Genomic DNA, 20,614 nt, shown 5'->3' on the forward strand with positions numbered 1-20,614 from the left:
TAAATAACAGTATGGTCCCCTCACTTAGCAATCAGTTCTCAGCACACTGTGAAGAAAACATCTTACACATGGTTTTCCTGCTCCTCTATACAGCAGGTCCTTTGGGTGGATCCTACTTCCGGATGCCAAAGGCTATTATTTTTGGAGGAGTAGAAGATAGGAGAGAATTGGGTGTGTTTATTACAAATGACACCCCAAAAAAAGTTATAATGGTGACCACATCAGCTGAGTGTTTAGCATGCCTTTAATACGTGATGAATTCATGACTCAAGAAGAGGCCATTTATTTCTTAAAGTAAACCTGTCATGACTATCATTAAAAATCAAACATACATGGAAATGGCCAATCTTTAACCAAGGTTTTATAAAATGCTGCACATACAAACATGGAACCACATGGGTAGAAAAAGGAGATTCATGGAAGTGGAGAAAATTAGAATGGATTTATTGTACTAATAAAGACAATGGATTAGCCAGTAACCTGTGTTTATTATACATTATCCCCCCATAGCCAGTAACCTGTGCTTATTATACATTATCCTCCCCATAGCCAGTAACCTGTGTTTATTATACATTATCCTCCCATAGCCAGTAACCTGTGTTTATTATACATTACCCCCTCATAGCCAGTAACCTGTTTATTATACATTATCCTCCCATAGCCAGTAACCTGTGTTTATTATACATTATCCTCCCATAGCCAGTAACGTGTTTATTATACATTATCCCCCCATAGCCAGTAACCTGTGTTTATTATACATTATCCCCCCCATAGCCAGTAACCTGTGTTTATTATACATTATCCCCCCATAGCCAGTAACCTGTGTTTATTATACATTATCCCCCCATAGCCAGTAACCTGTGTTTATTATACATTATCCCTCCCATAGCCAGTAACCTGTGTTTATTATACATTATCCCTCCCATAGCCAGTAACCTGTGTTTATTATACATTATCCCTCCCATAGCCAGTAACCTGTGTTTATTATACATTATCCCCACATAGCCAGTAACCTGTGTTTATTATACATTATCCTCCCATAGCCAGTAACCTGTGTTTATTATACATTATCCTCCCATAGCCAGTAACGTGTTTATTATACATTATCCCCCCATAGCCAGTAACCTGTGCTTATTATACATTATCCTCCCATAGCCAGTAACCTGTGTTTATTATACATTATCCTCCCATAGCCAGTAACGTGTTTATTATACATTATCCCCCCCATAGCCAGTAACCTGTGTTTATTATACATTATCTCCCATAGTCATTTATCGTTGGACCTAGGCAGCATGATGTCTTAGGCCGGCCCAGAGAGTGAGTGAGTGAATAATATAATATATATATTCAGAAACATATTAGTAATATATGTAAATCAGGTTCATGCAAAGAGGGTGAAAAGGTATTAAAGAAAAACACACTTATTGCATCAAATTTACAAAGCCAAACTTTTAAAAGCTTTCCTCATTTCTTTCTCGGGGATGAGGAATATATTGGTTGTAGACTGAGGATTTCCATCTGCCCAATCTTTTAATAATATGCACTGGAGTGTCAGTGTTGAAGGAGACCGAAGCTGCCCCTATTCTAAATGAAAGACCCTAGACATGGATACAACCCAATCTTAGGAGTAGTGTTCTGATGTAGAAGATGAATTTAGCCGTAGTCAGAGGGATTCAGTGTGAGTAGTGGTGAAATGTGTGTGGCATGACTGAGTGTGGGTAAGTAATAGTCAAGTAGTTCTAGGTGGGATAAGGTGGTATAGCAGATGGATGAGTAGTTTGGTTAGTTTTAGCGGTTTGTAGAGAAAGTATATAGTGATCATGATTTTTAGCGATATCCAATATTTTTAAGGTGGTCTCAAACAAACATAAAATGCTATATAAAATTTGTGGGAATATCGAATAGTCGTGTACAGTAAATCAGAGAGGGCTAAGAATATCGAACCATCGATCTGTAACCTGGATGAAGTTGGGGGTCTATCTGTTTTATTAAATACGCGGTAATATGCTTTTAATGGGATAGGACGTTAGGAAAGGTGTGTGATAGGGATAAGTGGTTGTGGCTGTATTTACCATATCCTGGGACCGACCTGGCTCCTAAGCTTGAGCCGCGCGTGGCTTGATCACTCCTGCCCCCACACGAGCCACATGCGGCTTGATCTCCTCTTCTCACTTAGCCGCGTGCACTGACCCCAGTGATCGGTCACGTGGCCCGGCTGACACTAGGAGCACGGCTCCAGTCACAAGCTTGAGTCACAAGCTCACTCTTAACGGGGCAGTGGGAGCCAAAAGTTGATTCAGGCTCCCATTGGCCCACGTCATTCCAGAACCCCCACACACAAACGTTTTGGGGGCGTAGGCATGACGTGGGCCAATCAAATGTTAAAGGATATTTAAACTTCCCTAGCCCTATCCACTTTGTCCTATCGTGGTTTCTGTGTCAGTACCCTTTAGTGCGTTCCTTGATCTATTTTGTTTATTTTGGTATTGGCCATGGCTTTGTTCTTGACTCTGAATTTATCTTTAACCCTTTCCTGTCTTGTTTGCCCGTGTGACTGATTACCATCTACCTGACGCTGGCTTGTTCTCATTTTCGTAGTCTCTCTGTTACCATGACCTCGTCTCGTTTCTGATTACGCTTTATCTCTGTCTGACGTTTAGTCTGGCCATTCTAAGTCCAGGTAATAAGTTATATCCTAGTCTTGTCCCTTGCTATCCTAAACTCTGCATGTTGGGGTATTACATCATGACATTATGACATTATGATAGGACCATGGGCCCTGCAGGTTTAGGACAGCAAATGGCCTCCTATGAGGCAAGATTTTAAGAACAGGATCACCGTATGGACCAGATTGCCCAGGCCCATCAGACACTTTTGTCCAGAAAGGCTTATTTGGCCCATGAGACACTGGTATGCGTACCATCTCAACCCGTACCTCCCTTTCCAGAGGCATCTATCCTGACTAGAGATGTCCCAAATAGTTCGCTGGCGAATAGTTCCTGGCGAACATAGCTTGTTCGCGTTCGACACGAATGGCGAACATATGCGATGTTCGGTCCGCCCCGTATTCATCATCATTGAGTAAACTTTGACCCTGTACCTCACAGTCAGCAGACACATTCCAGCCAATCAGCAGCAGACCCTCCCTCTCAGACCCTCTCACCTCCTGGACAGCATCCATTTTAGATTCATTCGGAAGCTGCATTTTTTTTTTTTTTTTTTTTTTAGACAGAAGTGTGTTATATTTGAGCATGCTAGGCTGAACGTGCGTATATCATGGCTAGTTGCACTGAGGGTATGAGTATATAGCAGTACATTGTTGTGAAAGATGGCTGTCGTGTTTAGGGTGTAGCTTGCACGTTATCAACTGTGTATTTATATCAGCAGCTCCACCACTAGTTATAAATCAGGTGTGAGTCGCCCCATGAGATGAGACTAGTGAATAACATAATACATGAACGGTTAAGGTAAAGGCATGTAAGGAACTACGACAATAAACTCTTTAGGAGGTGAAATAATGACATGTTTAAACGCTTGCTACTTTACGATTAGTTAATGTGCAGAGAGCAGTTCATGTGATCAAAGGCATGGTGTGGAGGATCGGCTATAGTGGGACATGCTTGGTAGGCTGCTGTTTACTGCTTGTGCTCATCCGATCCCTTCTGGGCGCCAGGTGCAGACCCTGGGAGTCCTTGATACCTGGAACAACAAAGGCAAGTCTCTGGCTGAGTGCCGAGTTCGTGGCTTGAGGTGGTGGCCTGTTTTGTCGGGTGGTCGGATCTGTCCCGGTGGTGCTTCACGTCCGGTGCGGGATTGTGGTGGCTTAAGGTGGAGGCGAGTGCTTGACGTGGGGCAGGCTCTGCATTTCTGTTTGTGCCTCCGGTCCTGTCTTCGACGCCTTTTGCGTTGGTGGATTTTAATGGGGACTGCTTCGCTTAGCTCATCTGATTTCTGCTGTAAGGACAGCATCCCAAATAGCCCTTTTTTTTTTTTTCCTGTAATATAATAGCAGTCAGTTTCCTTCACACGTGTGCGTTTCAGGGCCTGCCAGGGCACAGTGTCACACCAGTGCAACTCATATCTGGTGTATCAGTAGTGTACATTTAAAAAAAAAATAAAAAAAAATACAAGGGGCTTGTTGTCACCTTTCGGGGACCCTTGGTGTTGTTTATGCCCTTTATGGATTAAAACCAGACTCTGCATCAACTATGTAATTTTCCATGGGAGTTTTGCCATGGATCCCCCTCCGGCATGCCACAGTCCAGGTGTTAGTCCCCTTGAAACAACTTTTCCATCACTATTGTGGCCAGAAAGAGTCCCTGTGGGTTTTAAAATTCCCCTGCCTATTGAAGTCTATGGCGGTTTGCGCGGTTCGCCCGTTCGCAAACTTTTGCGGAAGTTCGCGTTCGCCATTTGCGAACGAAAAATGTTATGTTCGCGATATCACTATCCAAGATACTTTTGAGTGATTAACTTTTGTTAGTAGGTAGAGCAATATACATCCTTTAAAAAATACAAGAGGAAAAAATAGAGATTTAGGAAAATGTTTTTTAAACAATGTAAAGTTATTAGGAAGGCAAAATCATCAGAGGGCTGAGATGATAGAAGAAAGTGGGCAGGAATGGTAGAAAGTGGCTTGGGTATGATAGAGAGACATTAGAGGGGATGAGAAAAACCATTAAACTGGGATTAAGGGGGGAGTGGAGAACATTTAGAGAATATTTATCCCACTAACATAATAGATCTGGTTACCCTGTTTAACCAAAGGTTCACCTTATTTATTGGTAAAATAATTTCTCCATGGTAAATCTGATTTACCATGTTATGTGTGGGGCTGTAAATATTTTCCCATGGAAGGGATGTGTATAGTGAAAATGACCTAGATATAGCAAGAGAAGCTCTAGGCCAGATGGTGATAGAAGACAACTTGGGAGATGACGCCAAGAAACAGTGTAGTAGTGAATGGCAGCACAGGTGGCCTGAGTCTTATCATTAATGCATTTATGTGAAAGTTTGGTAATATAATATACTTCATATTATGACATATGTGGGGATAGATTATTAGCTTTATTGGAGAATGGTATGAGCTCTTGTAACCAGTTTACTAGATCACCATGTGCTAGAAATCGTGCTCTGATTTATATCCTTAAGTGAGTTTAAAGGGCCTGGGAAGAACAGTCCCATCCTATTCATACAGGAATTATTGGCACAATGTTGAAATAGTAATTAAAGGGACACTCCAAGCATCCAGACCACTTCTGCCCATTAGAGTGGTCTGGGTGCCAACTCCCACTAACCTTAACCCTGCAAGTGTAATTATTGCAGTTTTCATAAAAAACTGCTGAGGGACATTGGTGCTGGATTCAGGTAAGTCACCGAATGGGGTTTTAACCCCTTCAGCAACTTGGGATGGGGTTGGGAGGGAGAGGGGACTTGCAGTGCCAGGAAATTATTTGTTTTCCTGGCACTGGAGAGTCCCTTTAACTATTGCATTAACCAAGACCATGAGATCATACAGTGGGGCCTGCTCGTTGGTTATTTTATAATATATTTAGACATGTTCTTTCTTTTTTTTTTTCTCAGCTCATGCTCGATTGATGTACAGGGATATTGTGACTGTGGAAGATGCCATAACGGTTGTATCAGTCATGGAGTCCTCGATGCAGGTAGGTTGTGGTCTAAATAAACGAAACAAGTAAAAATATAGGCACTAAAAAAAAATAATAAGAAAATAAAAATAAACTATAACTTAAAAAGCCACACCTTACCACAGTGTACAAGCTTATAACACTCAAAAAAAATTTAAAAAAAATAAAAAAGGTGCTCTGTGTCTTTAATATAATACTCAAATAGTGCAATGTGATGTTCAAACCAACTAATTTATAATACACATAAGTGAAAAAAAGTGTATATGAATAAAATGCAAACAATACTTATTAAAGTGCACTATACCAAACTTGCTAATGCAATAATGTGCAAATACAACAAAGTGCTATAAATAACTGTGTAAAAATAATGCAAAGTGTAAATTGCAACAATCCACTTACATCAGTATATAGCCACATACATAGATTATGCAGTTAGATAGCTTCAACTTAGTATCACATGTAAAAAAAGAAAAAGGGCAATATACAATAGGGCAATATCGCTAGTTGACATAAAGTAAGGAGAAGCACTCACAGAGAGTACTCCTAACTAGATTTACCAAGGACTGTGGTAAAAATACTCAGACTTTATTCCAATCAGCAATGAAAACAGCAGGCTGGTAAAAACCCTCAGGTGAAGGTTTTACCTGCAGTGAAAACAGCAGGCAGACACCCTCTCACTTGCCGGCTATTTGAGGTTGGTAAAACTGCTCAGGTGAAGCTTCCCTCCTGGACACCCTCTCACTTGCCGGCTATGTATTACTAACAGTGCATTGACATCATACGCACCCTGTCATGCGCACGCACTTTGTTAGCAAGTTGCACTCCTGGTTAGGATTGAAGCATTGCTGGAAACCTCACATAGCCGGCAAGTGGTTGGAGTAACCCTTTAATGAATTACTCCTTTACGACTCAAAAAAATCTTGTCTCACAAACTTGTCTATAGCTCAGCATAGTACTTCTACTTGCCAACACAAACCCACCTTTTTGACCATATGCTAAACACTATGCTGTCATTTGCATTGATGCTTTATTGTTTTTTGTGTGTGTGTGTGTTTTAAACCTTTTCTGTTACTCCAGGGTGGAGCATTACTTGGAGGGGTTAATGCTCTGCACACATCATTTCCAGACAACCCACGTGAGCAATATCAGATTCAGTGTGAACTTCTCTTGGAAAGACTTGGTCTTCAAAACTTGTTAAGTGAAGAGCTACAAAGGCTGATTAGGTAAATACACATCCACTTTCATTATCAGAGACTGGAATACCATTGCTTACAATATCACTTCGATGAGTTTAGTTCTCATAATTCTGAAGTGTTTTTGCCTGTCCATTTAACACAAAAGGGAGCAGTCTAAGCACCAAAACAACTGCATGCCAATGCTTCAGTAATGGTACTGCTAGACTGCAGGCAGCATCCCACAGATGTGGATTAAACCATGACTTGCTTAAAACCAGGCATTACCAAGGCCATCCAAATATGAATGAATTTCGTTTTTATTTATAAATCATACTTTATACTATGTGATTTGTCATACTATACAACCCAATAGTCAGTAAGTACATAGTACAACATGTATCAACAACAAAACAGAAAAGTTACAGTGTATTTTGCTAAATTATGCTAGCTTTAGTGTACCTATAATCTTAATTTTAATAATGACAGGAGGCGAATATTTGCATTAACTTTCTTTACTAACTCCATAGAAGCAGTCCAGTTTCAGGCTTGAAACCGATAAGGCGAACAAATTCCTACCATAACCCACGATAAGGAGATTAGCTCTATTTGAGCTTGAGTTCCAGAAACGAGTCAAACTGGAAAGAGAGAGTGTGTGATAGGTTGTTAGTCCACCCGTGGAAACTTCTGAAGCATGTAACCTGACTGATCTATGCTAATAATATAACTAAACACGACAGTAGACCAAAACCCCACGATAATGCAATATTAACCAAAGCATCGGAGACCAATAAGCCCCGTCCCTGAGCATGAGGGACACACAGAAAAACAGAAGGTGAGAATAATTTGGAAAAACAGAATGAAAGAGTGGGAAGAACTTAGAAATAGAGTGGGAAATATTCGCCTCCTGTCATTATTGAGATTATAGGTACACTAAAGCTAGCATAATTTTCAATTTTATAACACGGCAGGAGGCTTCATATTTGCAATTTTAACACTGAGAGAGAAGAGAAAAGACTGCGTTCAACGACGGTCGAAAGTAGAAAGTTCGAAATGTGGACTCTCGCATCCAATCTGCAGCACGAAGAATGTCAGTCAAAAAAGCACCCGCCAAAAATGCAGAGGAGGCCGCGCCCCGCGTAAAGAGTGTGCCCCGATACCGGGTCAATCCCGGCCAGCGAACTCATCTGGCCAAAGAAGTGACAGAGACTGGGCCATGAGGGTGAACATATGAGATGAGTAACTGATGTGATGTAGAGGGCCACAGCGTCGCGGTAGCCTCAACATAGCGCCGCAACGACACAGAGTTGTGGGTCAGCAGGGGAAAATGGGGTAGAAGACCGGGACCGAGTCCAACTTCGTACGGCGGGAAACTCCTTTGGGAGAGAAGGAGAACGCGTTCACATCGAAAGCACGAAAATACAAAACTCTCCAAAATGAGACCGAGCAGAGCATGGTAGTAAACTTCGCAGTGAGCTGCCGCAGCGAAAGCTTATCATTTGTCGACCATTTACGTAAAAACCGGACCACAACGCTAAGTCCCAGAGTTGAGCATACTTAGGGCCTGGTGGGCACCGTAGTCTGAGTCTGTGGAGTAATTGACAAACCAAAGGATCCTGGCCCACCGGGCAGCTGAAATGGCCGAACGGACCACGTTAATAGACAGGTAAGACTTCCCTGAGGAAAAGAGAGGATAGGAAATTTAGGATCGCAGAAATAAGGGCAGTAAAGGGATCGAGGCCCTGTCCCACACACCAACTGGACCATGACTGCCAGGCGGAGAGGTAACATTTCCTTGTCCCAGGCGCCCATGAGTCCCACAGCAGATCCTTAGCCATTTGCAAAAAGTCTCCAGTGTGCCGGAAACACTCCAAGCCACAAGGAGTAGGCATCAGTCCATGAGCATAGGATGTGGCTCCCAACTCGGGTTCCTGAGAAGTGTCTGTTCGTCCAGCAAAAGTAGTGGATCCTCGTGGGACAGTTCCAGTAGGTACAGGAACCATGGTTGACTCTGCCATATGGGGGGCTTAGGAAGTGGCGATGAGCACTGCTCCCTGCCGCTTCTATTTATACATATTACAGGGAGGAAGCCGCGCACTGGTAGCTCCCTCCTTGTAATAAACCGAACAAACGAATAGGTCTTCATTTATTCGTCTTTCTGTCTGTGTTTAATTGGGCGTGCACAGGAATTTCACAGCGCTATCTAGTGTGGGCAGATGACATATCAGGGACTTCATCTACCCACACAAAGATGGCCGGCGCCTAGGACATAGGTCCGGGCACGAATTAAAGATGAAAAAATAGGTAATATGGGGGGCTTAGGGGCATTTGGGGGTTACTAAGGGGACAATTAGATGTAGTGTAGTCGGGGGGTTAAAAACCACAAAAACTGGATTCGGTCATGACAGTGCCGCTGTAACATGATGGCAGATTTTAGGTTAACTAATCCTAAAATTATCCTATGACAACTTAGAAACTAAATTGCAATTCACTGCCTACATTCTTAATTAAGTTGAATAAAAAATATATTACTAGCTTAACATAAATATATAGCGAGAGGAAAATACACATGCTTGGATGAACAGTCAATACAATTGTTATTTCGCACCCTTAACTCTCATCTTTACATTATTCAAAGACACTCACAAATAATTAATTGTCTAATTCCACCAGGCAATGAAGCAATTATGATTTTTAATTAGAACTTTTATTCTAAAATTGTCCGTGTTGATCCCTCAACTTAAAAATGAACAAGACAAACAAGTAGAGATGAAGTGGACCTTTCCGGTACTCCAGTGAGGCGCCGTCCCTCCAGTGTCGTGAAAACCAATCTGCAGTGAGATTGAATTCTCCTGGTAGGTGTTCCACCATCAGGGTGATGTTGCGAGGGAGGCAGTATTCGAAGATCTAATTCGTTAAGTCCACCAGAGAGTTAGGGTCCCTGAGGTGATTGATATAGTGCACCGCAGAGACATTGTCCATCCGAAGCAGAATGCAACAATTCGATCTGCCTTTCGTTAGACTGGGGATCGCGAATGATCCCACCAGGAGTTCCAGGCAGTTGACGTGCGTGGAAAGCTCTTGTGGAGTCCAAACGCCTCCTTTGGATACCACTCTGTCAGTGGCTCCCCAGCGGCTGGCATCTCATTCCAACACGAATTCCGGGCGATTGCCGAATATCGCACAGAAGTTCCAGGCCTGCGTGCAGTTCAGCCACCATTGGAGTTCGGAGTGAACTTTGTCCGATACTGGGACCGGTAGATAGTATGTGGGTTTCCTGTGGAGGGCATGAGCCTTGAGGTCTTTGCATGGCCCAATAATGCAGGGGTCCCGGAAATATCGCCCGTATGGAAGATGACAGAAGGCCCACTATCCGTGCGAGGAGACGGAGAGGGATGGACGTATTGAAGTGTGTGTAAACGACCCATGCGTTCAATTCCTGCAGGTTGATGACCGGACGAAATTCCCCAGATTTCTTCCTGACCAGGAATATGTTGCTGAAGAAGCATCCGGTATCCAATGCCGGTTGAATGGCTCCTTTAAAGCGAAGTTCCCGAAGCTCCAGATCTATGAGTCGAGTGTCGGCGGCCACACATTGCAGTGGACGGGGCAGATGTGATTGAACAGGAACCGAATTCTATTCGGTATCTGCGAACTGTCTGCAGAATCCAAGCGTCCGTGGAAAGATCTGCCCAGTTTTGGGAAAAAAAGCAGAAACACAACCTGCAATCTGAACAGTGGAAAGAGGGGTAGAAGGAAAAGGACGTACCAGAGGTGAACTTTGCTTGGGCACGTCCTCTGCTACCTCTTCCATAATCCGAGCCCCTGAAATTGGAAGTGCTTTGCATATGTGTTCCATTATATACACTCTGTGTCTGATTGGTTCTTTCTTTGCTGATATGGAGTTAGTAAAGAAAGTTAATGCAAATATGAAGCCTCCTGACATGTTAAAAAAAAATGCAACATACCACAATGCAAGTTACAGGCGCCACGGGTAAATTGCCGCTCAACACTTTTCGCATGGTAAATGGATATTTCTAATATCCAATTTCACTTTGGGTGCCTTCAAGAGACCATTGATTAGGTACAAACTGGTCAAAAAAAGTTTGACCCATAATCCGAGGACATCACCCACAGCCTTAACCAATCTTATTTGACTTATTTACAATAATATAATGTTACTATAAATTGGTGGTCCTGTTATGAATGGATTAATGTGGGGGGGTCAATGCCATCGTGAGTGTGAGGATAGCTCTCAGGTTGGATGATGGGGTTCAGTGTTGTTCATGTATGGTCGTTGAGCATTGTGGTCATATCAATTATAGGGTTAACGTTGAATTCTGGGTTAGTTTAGGTTCCGCTCTTAGACAATAGGGGTTGGTGTGTGTGTGTGCGTGCTGACCTGTTGGGGTAATGCCTCTCCAATGCTGTGTGCTATGGGGCTTTGAGAGGGTCCTCTCTATTTAGTACGAGAGGTGGGGCGTCGCTCATGTATTGTGCGCGTATCCCTGTACCCTGTGGTTGTAGGTGTCGCAGGGGTTTTTAGATGTTCCTGCATCAGTATGATGCTCTGCATGCTTAGGAATGCGGTAGTTGTGTCCTGCCCTCTGTACCAAAGTCCTTATGTATACAACATATAATAAGCAGTAGCTGGTAAGAGTGGCAGTAAAATTATATCATTATAACATCAACAGAAAAGTATATGAAACTTTGTGATGGGTAAATACAAGCCTGTCTCTGCAGGCATACAGGAGCATTTTAAGTGGTGGCAGCCACATAGACATCTGGTTTTGTCCTCCGGGGTACGAATGGAAGCACTGCTGTGGAATTCCATGTGTGGGTTGGGGAGGTGGTAGTTCCTGGTCATACTCTGACCAGGGTGTCCATTGGCAGTCCCAGTGTTGGGAGAAGATCCTTTGCTTCCTGGAGATCCCGGACAGAATATGTTGCGGTGCCGTGTTGAATTTCTAACATGCGCTGCATCTTCTCCATGCCCACCCCTGGATGTTGGGCTAAGGTAACATCTCCAGAACGTACTTGAAAACCAGAGCAATCTGTATGTACCTTTCCTGGTTAAATATTTTATTATTATTATTATTATTGTGTTCCCGGACATGTCTACGTAGAACGTAAGCGGCATACCTTTAAAGGTGTACGCTGAGTGCTTCTCCAGACTGCGTTCATGACAGCTGCTTTGGAATCGTACTAAGAGGTCTCTCGGTGCTGAGGTCCGTGCTTTCGCTGGTTTCTGCAGGCGGAATATCCCCTCCAGTCCCACCAGTTTAGCTTGCTTGGGGGTAGTAGCGCTGTGAGGAGTCGCTGTATAAGATCTATCTCCGGAGTCTCCTCCGATATACCTCTTATCTTGAGGTTTAGTCTGCACCTCTGGTCCTCCAGCACCGCAAACCCTTGGTCTGTTTTTGCTTGTTGGATTTGCAGGTCTTGCACTGCCAATTGAAGTTGGGCTGTTTGCTGGGTGTTTTGGTGGGTGTTGCTCTCCAAAGCTCCCATGCGGTTCGTTAGGCTTTGCAGATCTTTTCGGAGCTGGGTCATGTCAGCCTGGATGGTACCCTGGAGATCTACAAGCCGATCTTTCATGGGTGAGAGGTGGTAGGCTTAAGAGCCCTCCGCTCCTGCGTGTGCCCCTCTTCTGTTCCCAGTGAAAGGTCATCTGAGAAGTTGGCCATTTTAGAGTCTACCCCGTTCTGGGCCTGTCGCCAATAATCATTCCCATTCTTGGCTTATCGGGTCTAAGTTTTTTGTTTTTCCGCACCCTATTGTGGGGGTCAGCTGCAGGTTTGATATGCAGGCTTCGGCAGTATAAAAAACCCTTTTAATCTTGTGTTGATTAGTTTTTCAGCATGGAGCTCATGCAACATGCTGCCATCCAGATCAGTTGCTTGGCTCCGCCCCACTAACCTAAAATTTTATGTTGTCAGTCCAATGAGGTATACTGAAGACAGATATGAACTATGTATAAACACAGTCCGCACAAAACTATAATTAAACCATTCTAGCAGTATATTTTTTTAATATTTTTGTATTCTTTATTTAGTAGACATGGCATTTATAATTACAGTGCACAAGTAGCACTGAAATATAAGGCTTGTATTTCCATTTTTTAGTAGCCATTTAGTCACAAACACTGGTCAAAATTAGCATTTAAATTTTTTTTTTTTGCATTTTTCACACACAAACAATGCTAGCTTTGGCCAGTGTTTATGACTAAGTGGCTACTAAAAAAGCCTGGACAGACCCCATTTGTAATATTTCGGGTTGTCTACTTTTGTAAATGGTATGCTATCATGGGGGTAATTCTCATTCCTCTGCTACCATACAGTCTCAATGGTAACATAACCAGTCTGGCAAATTTCAATGTGTATAAACTGAAAAATGTGACATGCTATATTTGACCTTGTAACTTTCCAAAACACCATTAAACCTGTACATAGGGGGTACTTTGTTACTTGTGAGATATCGCTGAATACAAATATGTGTACTTTATTGTAGTAACCACTAACAGTATTGTGACTTCCACGCAGAACTAAAAAAATAACAAAATGTCATAAATTCTCAATTTTGTAAAAATATTTTATTAATATTAAATTATGTTTCATAGATAAATATTTGATGTTAACTGAAAACCCTGTTTTACCTGTGTAAAATTATATATAATAAGTGTGGGTGCGCTTAATATGAAAGGTGAATTATGGTTTAACAACATATTATGCAAATGTCAGGTTTTGTTTACATTTTGTTTTGGTTACAATTTGTACAATTGGCTCTGTCCTTAAGGGGTTAAACATCTGTTAGCATAATATTTGTTTATTTTCTGCAATACTTCCAATATTTGCACGTTTGTTTTTATAGCTAATATGAAATGAAGAAATTAAAACATACATTAATTATCTTTTGCAAACAGGCAGGAAAATGAAGATTCTTGTGAGTGTCAACCTTCAGAGACTGCGGGCAACTCCTTTGATGATAAAGGATCACACAATGATGCACAACCTGGAACGTCAGGACACAACTCTACCTCAGACATAACAAGCCAGGCAATCCCTAGAGAATGTTCAGTTTTTCAAACTCCTGGGAAGCCTGCAAGCAGTGAGCAAACATTCAGGAATGATGCAAGACCCTTACTTAAGCAAGTCACACAAAATAAAAATAGGACAGAAGCTTCTTGTAAGCCTCGCAGTGTACAGGCATCAATTATTAGTCCTTCAGATGAGAATATGAAACAATACAAGGATAATAGTTTAGGATGGTTTGATACCCTTCAGGATGAGCAACAGAGCATTCTAGTATCACCTATTGCTAAAGTTGCAGAAGACCACACTGCTGTAAAACCTCATGCCCTTGTCCAGCCTGAACTGACAGGGATCAAGCATAGAACTCTCCTTTTAGAAGTGGCTGGTAAATGTGGAACTGAAAAACTAGAACGTGTACCAACTGGAGAAAGATCATGTGGAGAAACTGCTCACACTTTGCCAGATGAATTAGTGACAGAGTTTGTTTCTAAGAAGTGGAAAAAACGTAATACAGATTTACTCACTAAGGAAAATACAACTCCTTTAAAAGACACCACTAGTCGTCCAGAGGAAATATGTTCTTCAACCTCTGGCCCAATGCACAGTACTCCTGCTACTTCCAGGAGAAGAAAGAAAAATCTTTGTGAAAAAGAACAGAAAGAAGACTGTACAGATGTGGTGGACTCTGAATCGATCGCTCGAATTGCTCAGTTAGCCAAGTTTTCATTTAAACAAAGGTCAAAACTCGTGCTTTCTCCTGAGGTAGAATGTGAACCAAGCAATGTTTTAATGCTCATAAATAAAGACAAAATAAATAAAGATGTAAACAGATCCTTGGGCATGGAAAATGTTCGGCCTCAGCAAAAAGATATTCCTGCATCTAAGCTCCGAATGTTATGTGAAAATCCGGGCAATGAGTTTAACAAAAGTACTGCTCTAAATGGCACCATGAAAAGTCCATTAACAGAGATTGTATCAGCCACCACCAGGCCAACATTACCACCCCTTAAAAATACATCTTTTAGTGACATAATATCACCTTCTGAGAGTAAGTTTGAGGAGAGGAAGCAGAATGATGGCTCCGACTGCAGAAAGGTCTCCTCTAGTACTCTTGCGAAGTTGGCAAAATTTTCCTTTTCCCCACCACTTGACAATAATACTACAGCGCACCCCAGTGTTGCCAGTAACAGAGAAGCTCAAGTGTTGCCTTGTATGACAGGTCCTGCTCACAAGAGGAAATGTTTTGAGCTAGAGCCTCTGACTAGCAAAACTCTAGTAACAAGCAAGTCTCTCTTTACTTCTACAGACCTGGATGATGAAACATTAGACTTTGATTGGGAATTTGAAATAAAAGGAAATAAAACTCTTCAACCTTGACCGCAATAACTATATCCAGTTGCTTTACTTACAGATGCAGATGTAGAGAACTGAACAATGAAAAAGGCATAAAAAAGGGGCCAAACATTATTGAATATAATACTTTGTCACAAACACACAGATCTTTTTCCTGGGCAAAATGCTCTGCATATTGGCATAAGTAGCACGCTACATAAACGTGTGTAATTTTTACACTGTCTATTTGCAGAACATAGTTTTGCATTGACAGACACAAATCCTTTCACTGGGTAATATGCCCGTTATATTGACACATACACATGTTTATTCAGTAAAGTGAGAATTAAAAGTGAAGTTCAAATTTAAGGTCAAAGTAGCCGAAATGGAAAAAAAGTTGGTTATGCTTTCAGTTCGGTTAGTCTGGCCTTTGATTTGAAATTCACTTTCAGTTCACTTTGAATTCTCACTTCAGTAAATAACCCTAAGAGCTCCTTACATAAAAGCAAGCTGTGTCAGTATGCAGAGCATATTTACAGAACATTGTTCTGCAGTGACAGACACTGCTCCTTTTACTGGGTAAAAATGCTCTGCACGTTGAGCTCACAAGCCCCCAGACAACATTAGACTGGCACTGCTTGTGTGCAAAATATCTTGGTTTACTGATAGTTGCGGGAACTTCCTTAGCAAGTTCCTGCTGCTTTGGTGAGACCGACTAGTCAGTCTATCATGATCGACTAAACAGCCACCCCAGATCTAAACTATTGCACAACACAGGCTGCAATAACTTGTGTCCATTGTACAGCAGGTGGCAGTGCTGGCTTTGTCCAGTTCTCTTCAGTTTTCTGCTGTCTGAGTGGCTTCCCATACAGTTCACCAGACCTTACTATACATAGATGTATGTATATGAGTGTACATATAGAATGTTTGATGCTCATTAGATAATTCATGACTGGTATTCATAAGTGAATAAGTACCAGGCTAGGCCAAATGAGCCAAGGGTGACCGAATTGGAGAATAATTTGTTTTTATATACCGTGGCTTAATAAGGCGAACAAAAGTTATATTTAAACTAGGATGGTGTTACCAGGTCGTACACATCAGACTTTACCATGTCTTGCTCTACTGACTGGGATCTTTATTTGATTGACCATGTCATTTTTTATAAAATTCATGTCGTGCACTGCAAATAATTGCCATCTTATTTAAATACAAATCGAGCTACATGCATTATACAACAAAATTTGAGCAAAGGCAAATGTATGCAAGGAGAAGTTCTAGATTATGATAAAACCATATTCTCAAATATTTAATTTGTGCTGCTGTATGCAAATTTAACGATTTATATGTATCCATGCACTGTACTGTACTTCAATAAAAAGTGAGGTATTTTTTATTTGTATAAATATGTATGATATTTTAGTACATGGAAATTCTGCTATATATTATGGTTTGTGTGTAAGGTTAATAGGCTGTATTATGCATGGAGAGTTGCAGGGTGTTACTTTGGAGATTGGGAACTATTTGCAGTGTATATGAGAGTGAGCTCAGAATACACAAGAGATACATGCCAAGCGGGTGTTGGCAAAGAGCCTTCTTAACCTTTTCTCGCAGCTTTGACCTGTGTGGAAAAAACTTACCACTGTGAAACTGATATCATGCTGCTTGCTAGAGTCTAAAATGCAACTTCAACAGCCAGAGCCAATCTCCCAGTAATGGGTTTTAAGTCAAATCAGCATCTGGAATGTTATCTATTAGAATCCAACACATTCTTTAAATGAGCATTTATAGCAAAATGGGCTCTTTCAAGTGAGATTGAACTTTAAATTGTTTTTCCAAATATCACGAAATCTAAAACAACATTTATATGTATGATTGGTTTTGTAAATGCTTAGCAAAAGGTAGTAGGCACTTTTTTTGTTTTTTAATTACAGGGTAAGACTATTTACAAGAAAATACAAATTCCTAACTTTTAAGCTGTTTGTGCCCTTGTTTTGTATTGGTTTCTTGCTCGTGCATGCCATGATTGAGACCAGATCTAAACTAATAGTAGTTTTAATATCATTATGTTCTAGGGTCTGCAACACAATTTAGTAAAATATGCATTTTTGGAGATCAGGTCAACAATACATTAACTAAACAACTCCAACACCCAAGCTATACAACATTACTACTAATACCAGCATAAGGCTAAATATGATATTGTGTGTGTTTATTCAAGTGTGGTTGAATTCTAGGGTTTCTTTAAGCAGAGTTTCTTTAGTGCTGTGGCTGAAATTGCCAAAAGTTAGTGCCAAGTTGCATCTGCTAATTGCATCTTTTTTTATTTTAATACAGCCCTCAACTATTTATGATATACATGCAGAGGAGTTAGAAGACAGATGTACTTTCTGTGTAACTTCCACCTCTGGACCATCCTCCAGTACTCCTAAAGCTTTCCTCAATGTGTCCTGCTTGGGATCATCCCCAAGCTGGGCAGATGTCATTGACATTAACATGTCACGTCCCTATACTCCCTTGCTGGCTATGGAGTTTCCGTACCAACCACAGTGCAATATAACATTGTGTCCAAACATGTGTTAATGGAGGTATTTCTGGCGACAGATGTTTATATAAATCTAGAGGTCATAACATCCAACAGCTGAAATAGCCCTTTACCTGAGTATGATCCCAGTAATGGCAGTTATAACAGCACTACTGATGTCCCTGTCACCCCTGCTCACTCTATCTCAACGAAATCCATTCTTGATCAGGGGTTTCCTCAACACACCACAGTACCTAGCCTCCAGGGTCAAGGATCCCAACATGGTGGCAAGCACGAGCAGCAACACGCCATCAGAGAGGGAAGATTCCCCAAGAACAGAGTCACGAACCAGACTTGATGAAAGTGCCCAAAACAGGTCGTCCCCATTTTATGCACAGGTGGATCTAGGACTGCTTATGCTCTCAGCGCTCTATAGTTTTTAAGCTGCTTGGAGTGTTCCTTTTAAGAATCGTAAAGGAACATTCTAAACAGAAACATCTTAAAAACTGCAGAGCGCTGAAAACATCAGTTGATTGTTAGCCAATAAGCAAAGACCCAGTAATACGACAGGACACCGTATGGCCAAGTTAGCTTGTTCTGGCTGCCGCAGAGAAGAAAAGAGACTGCATCAAGAAATATGACCAGAGTGAGTGAGGCATATTAAATTGTGGGTGGAGAATGATGACATTTCACTTTTCCTTCTAACGAACCCTAATTCTGTTTGAAATAAAACCATGGCCGGTGCAAGGATTTTTGCTGCCCTAGGCAATCAAAACTTTGCAGCACCCCCGTATGTTCTGCCCACCATGTGACATCACAATGCCCCACCCATATGATCTGCCATATGGGCCAACACCAGTTCTGCACAAAGTGTCTCATATCTGAAAAGGCAGTGTGTTTACATTAAAAAGCCTGCAGACACAGGCTGTAGACACCACAACCACTACATTAAGCTGTAGTGGTTCTGGTGACTATAGTGGCCCTTTCATGTGAGGTAAATTAGATATTAGTGCCACTAATATATTGGATTGCCTACTTACCACCAGATGAGGACAAGAGGATGATGATGGGCTCAGGCTGCAGTCTGGCTCCACGGGTCTGGTGTAGAAGAGGCTCTCTGGAGACTGTTTGTAACAGTGCTTACAACAATTAACTAACAGGAAGCAGCTCCATTTTTGGGGCCCCTTACACAGTTTAAGGTCTGGGCCTCCAGGGCCTGACCCTGAGTTTGCATACAAGGCCCGCCCATAAGTCCACCTACATGGCCCACCCATGAGTTCGCTCACAGGCAGTGGAGTGTAGGGGATGTGTTATTGTAGAGCAGGGGTCCTCAAACTGTGGCCCTCCAGATTTTGCTGAACTACAACTCCCATGGTTTTTTGCATTTCATAGATAGCCAGAGAATCATGGGAGTTGTAGTTCAGCAACATCTGGGGGGCCAGAGTTTGAGAACTCCTGTTGTAGAGGATGTAATGTGTGTCTGTTCTTATTGAATGGAGTGTATAGCGATACCAATTTGTGTAGGGGATGCAGTGTGTGTTTGTGTGTAAGTAATGCATTCTGTGTTTCTGGGTGTGTGTGTAAGGAATGCAAGGTGTGTTTCTGTGTATGTAATTTAATGCAGTGTGTCTGTAAGGGGTGCATTTTGTTTTGTGTGTGCGTAGGGATGCATTGTATGTTTCTGTGTATGTGTGTAGTGTAAAAGAGAGAGTTTGTGGGGTAGGATAGGGGCTGAGAGGGGAGCAGTTTTTTTTTTTGTTTGTTTGTTTTTTTTAAATAGTGCTTTCTTTTCCTATCAATTAGTGATCTCGCCTCCTGACCCTGACCTTTGTGCTCTCCCTTGGCTCCCTGTCCCTTAGTGATATTCCCTCCCCTCCAGTCCATTAGTGCTCTCTCCACCCATCCTGTTCCATAGTGATCTCCCCTACTCCTCCATCCTTAGAGCTCTCCCCTGTCAGTGTCCCTTAGTAACCTCTTCCGTGGTCCTCTCCAGTGCCCCTTGGTGGTCTTCCCCCCCCCCCCCCAACCCCCTTAGTGGTCCTCTCTCTCCCAAACCCCTTAGTGGTCTTCTCCAGTCCCCCCTCTCCCGCCTTGGTTCTCCTCTCACTCCCCTCCTTAGTGGTCCTCCTTTTTAGCAGTCCTCTCTCCCTGTTGTGTCTCCTATGTAGCGTGGCCGGGCGGCGCGGACTGCAGTACAGGAACTTTTGTTTCCTGTACTCGGCCGCCGGCAGATTGACAGGAAGTGCTCACTCAGTGAGCACTTCCTGTCAGTTCGCCGGCGGCTGGGTATAGGAAACAGAGGCTCCCGAACTGCGGTCCGTGCAGCCCGGCCACACTACATTGAGTGACGCCCCCGGGCCGGTGTGCCTTAGGCGACTACCTAATTCGCCTATAGGACTCGCTGGTCCTGAATAATTTACTAAATAAAAACTGTCAAAACTATATGAAGCAAAGGAATCATCTGGAGAAGCTTTAAGAAAGAGAAATGCAGAAAAATAAAAAGCTGGGAAGTGCATGTATTAAGATTTAAAGTACTTCTCTTCTCACAAATACAGAAAGCAAGTTACTCCTGCATCAGGAACAATTTCCAGTGTGGTAGACAATCCAGTATAAGTACATGTTGACGTGGATCTTCAACATCATCAGGATCACACATACAGCCCATCACAGGCCAGATACTTCCAGTCTCTCAAATCCTGAAGAAAGACAAGAACAAGGAAATGATAAGCAAACTTCACCATCATCTCCATCTTATGCACACTCTGTCTACCTTGACAATACTATTGATCCATAAGGTTTAACTGACAAAGAAAGCAAAGATGAATAATACAAAGATTGGGATACTGCTAGATTCAAAACATAGCAAACAAAAGAAGAAAGATGTAAATTGTCTTCAGATATAAATAA

At 42.1% G+C, this 20,614-nt stretch overlaps 1 protein-coding gene across 2 annotated transcripts in view; it reads left to right on the top strand.

Annotated features, from left to right (window-relative positions):
* MCM9 (minichromosome maintenance 9 homologous recombination repair factor) overlaps nt 1-17,101 on the top strand; it is a 99,527-nt gene extending 82,426 nt beyond the window's left edge. Inside the window, exons 11-14 of one of the 2 annotated variants that reach the window (XR_010086619.1) lie at nt 5,584-5,666; nt 6,726-6,871; nt 13,743-15,540; nt 15,738-17,101. Coding sequence is in view for 1 of the 2 variants with exons in the window: in XM_063443468.1 (XP_063299538.1) it covers nt 5,584-5,666; nt 6,726-6,871; nt 13,743-15,228 (1,715 nt within the window). In the remaining variant the exon portion in view is untranslated. Of the gene's footprint in view, nt 1-5,583; nt 5,667-6,725; nt 6,872-13,742 lie in introns of both variants that reach the window. The other variant, XM_063443468.1, reaches the window with a different exon arrangement.
* Nucleotides 17,102-20,614: the final 3,513 nt, after the last annotated feature.

This window comes from Pelobates fuscus, chromosome 2, assembly GCF_036172605.1.
Source record: "Pelobates fuscus isolate aPelFus1 chromosome 2, aPelFus1.pri, whole genome shotgun sequence".
Lineage (NCBI taxonomy): Eukaryota > Metazoa > Chordata > Amphibia > Anura > Pelobatidae > Pelobates > Pelobates fuscus.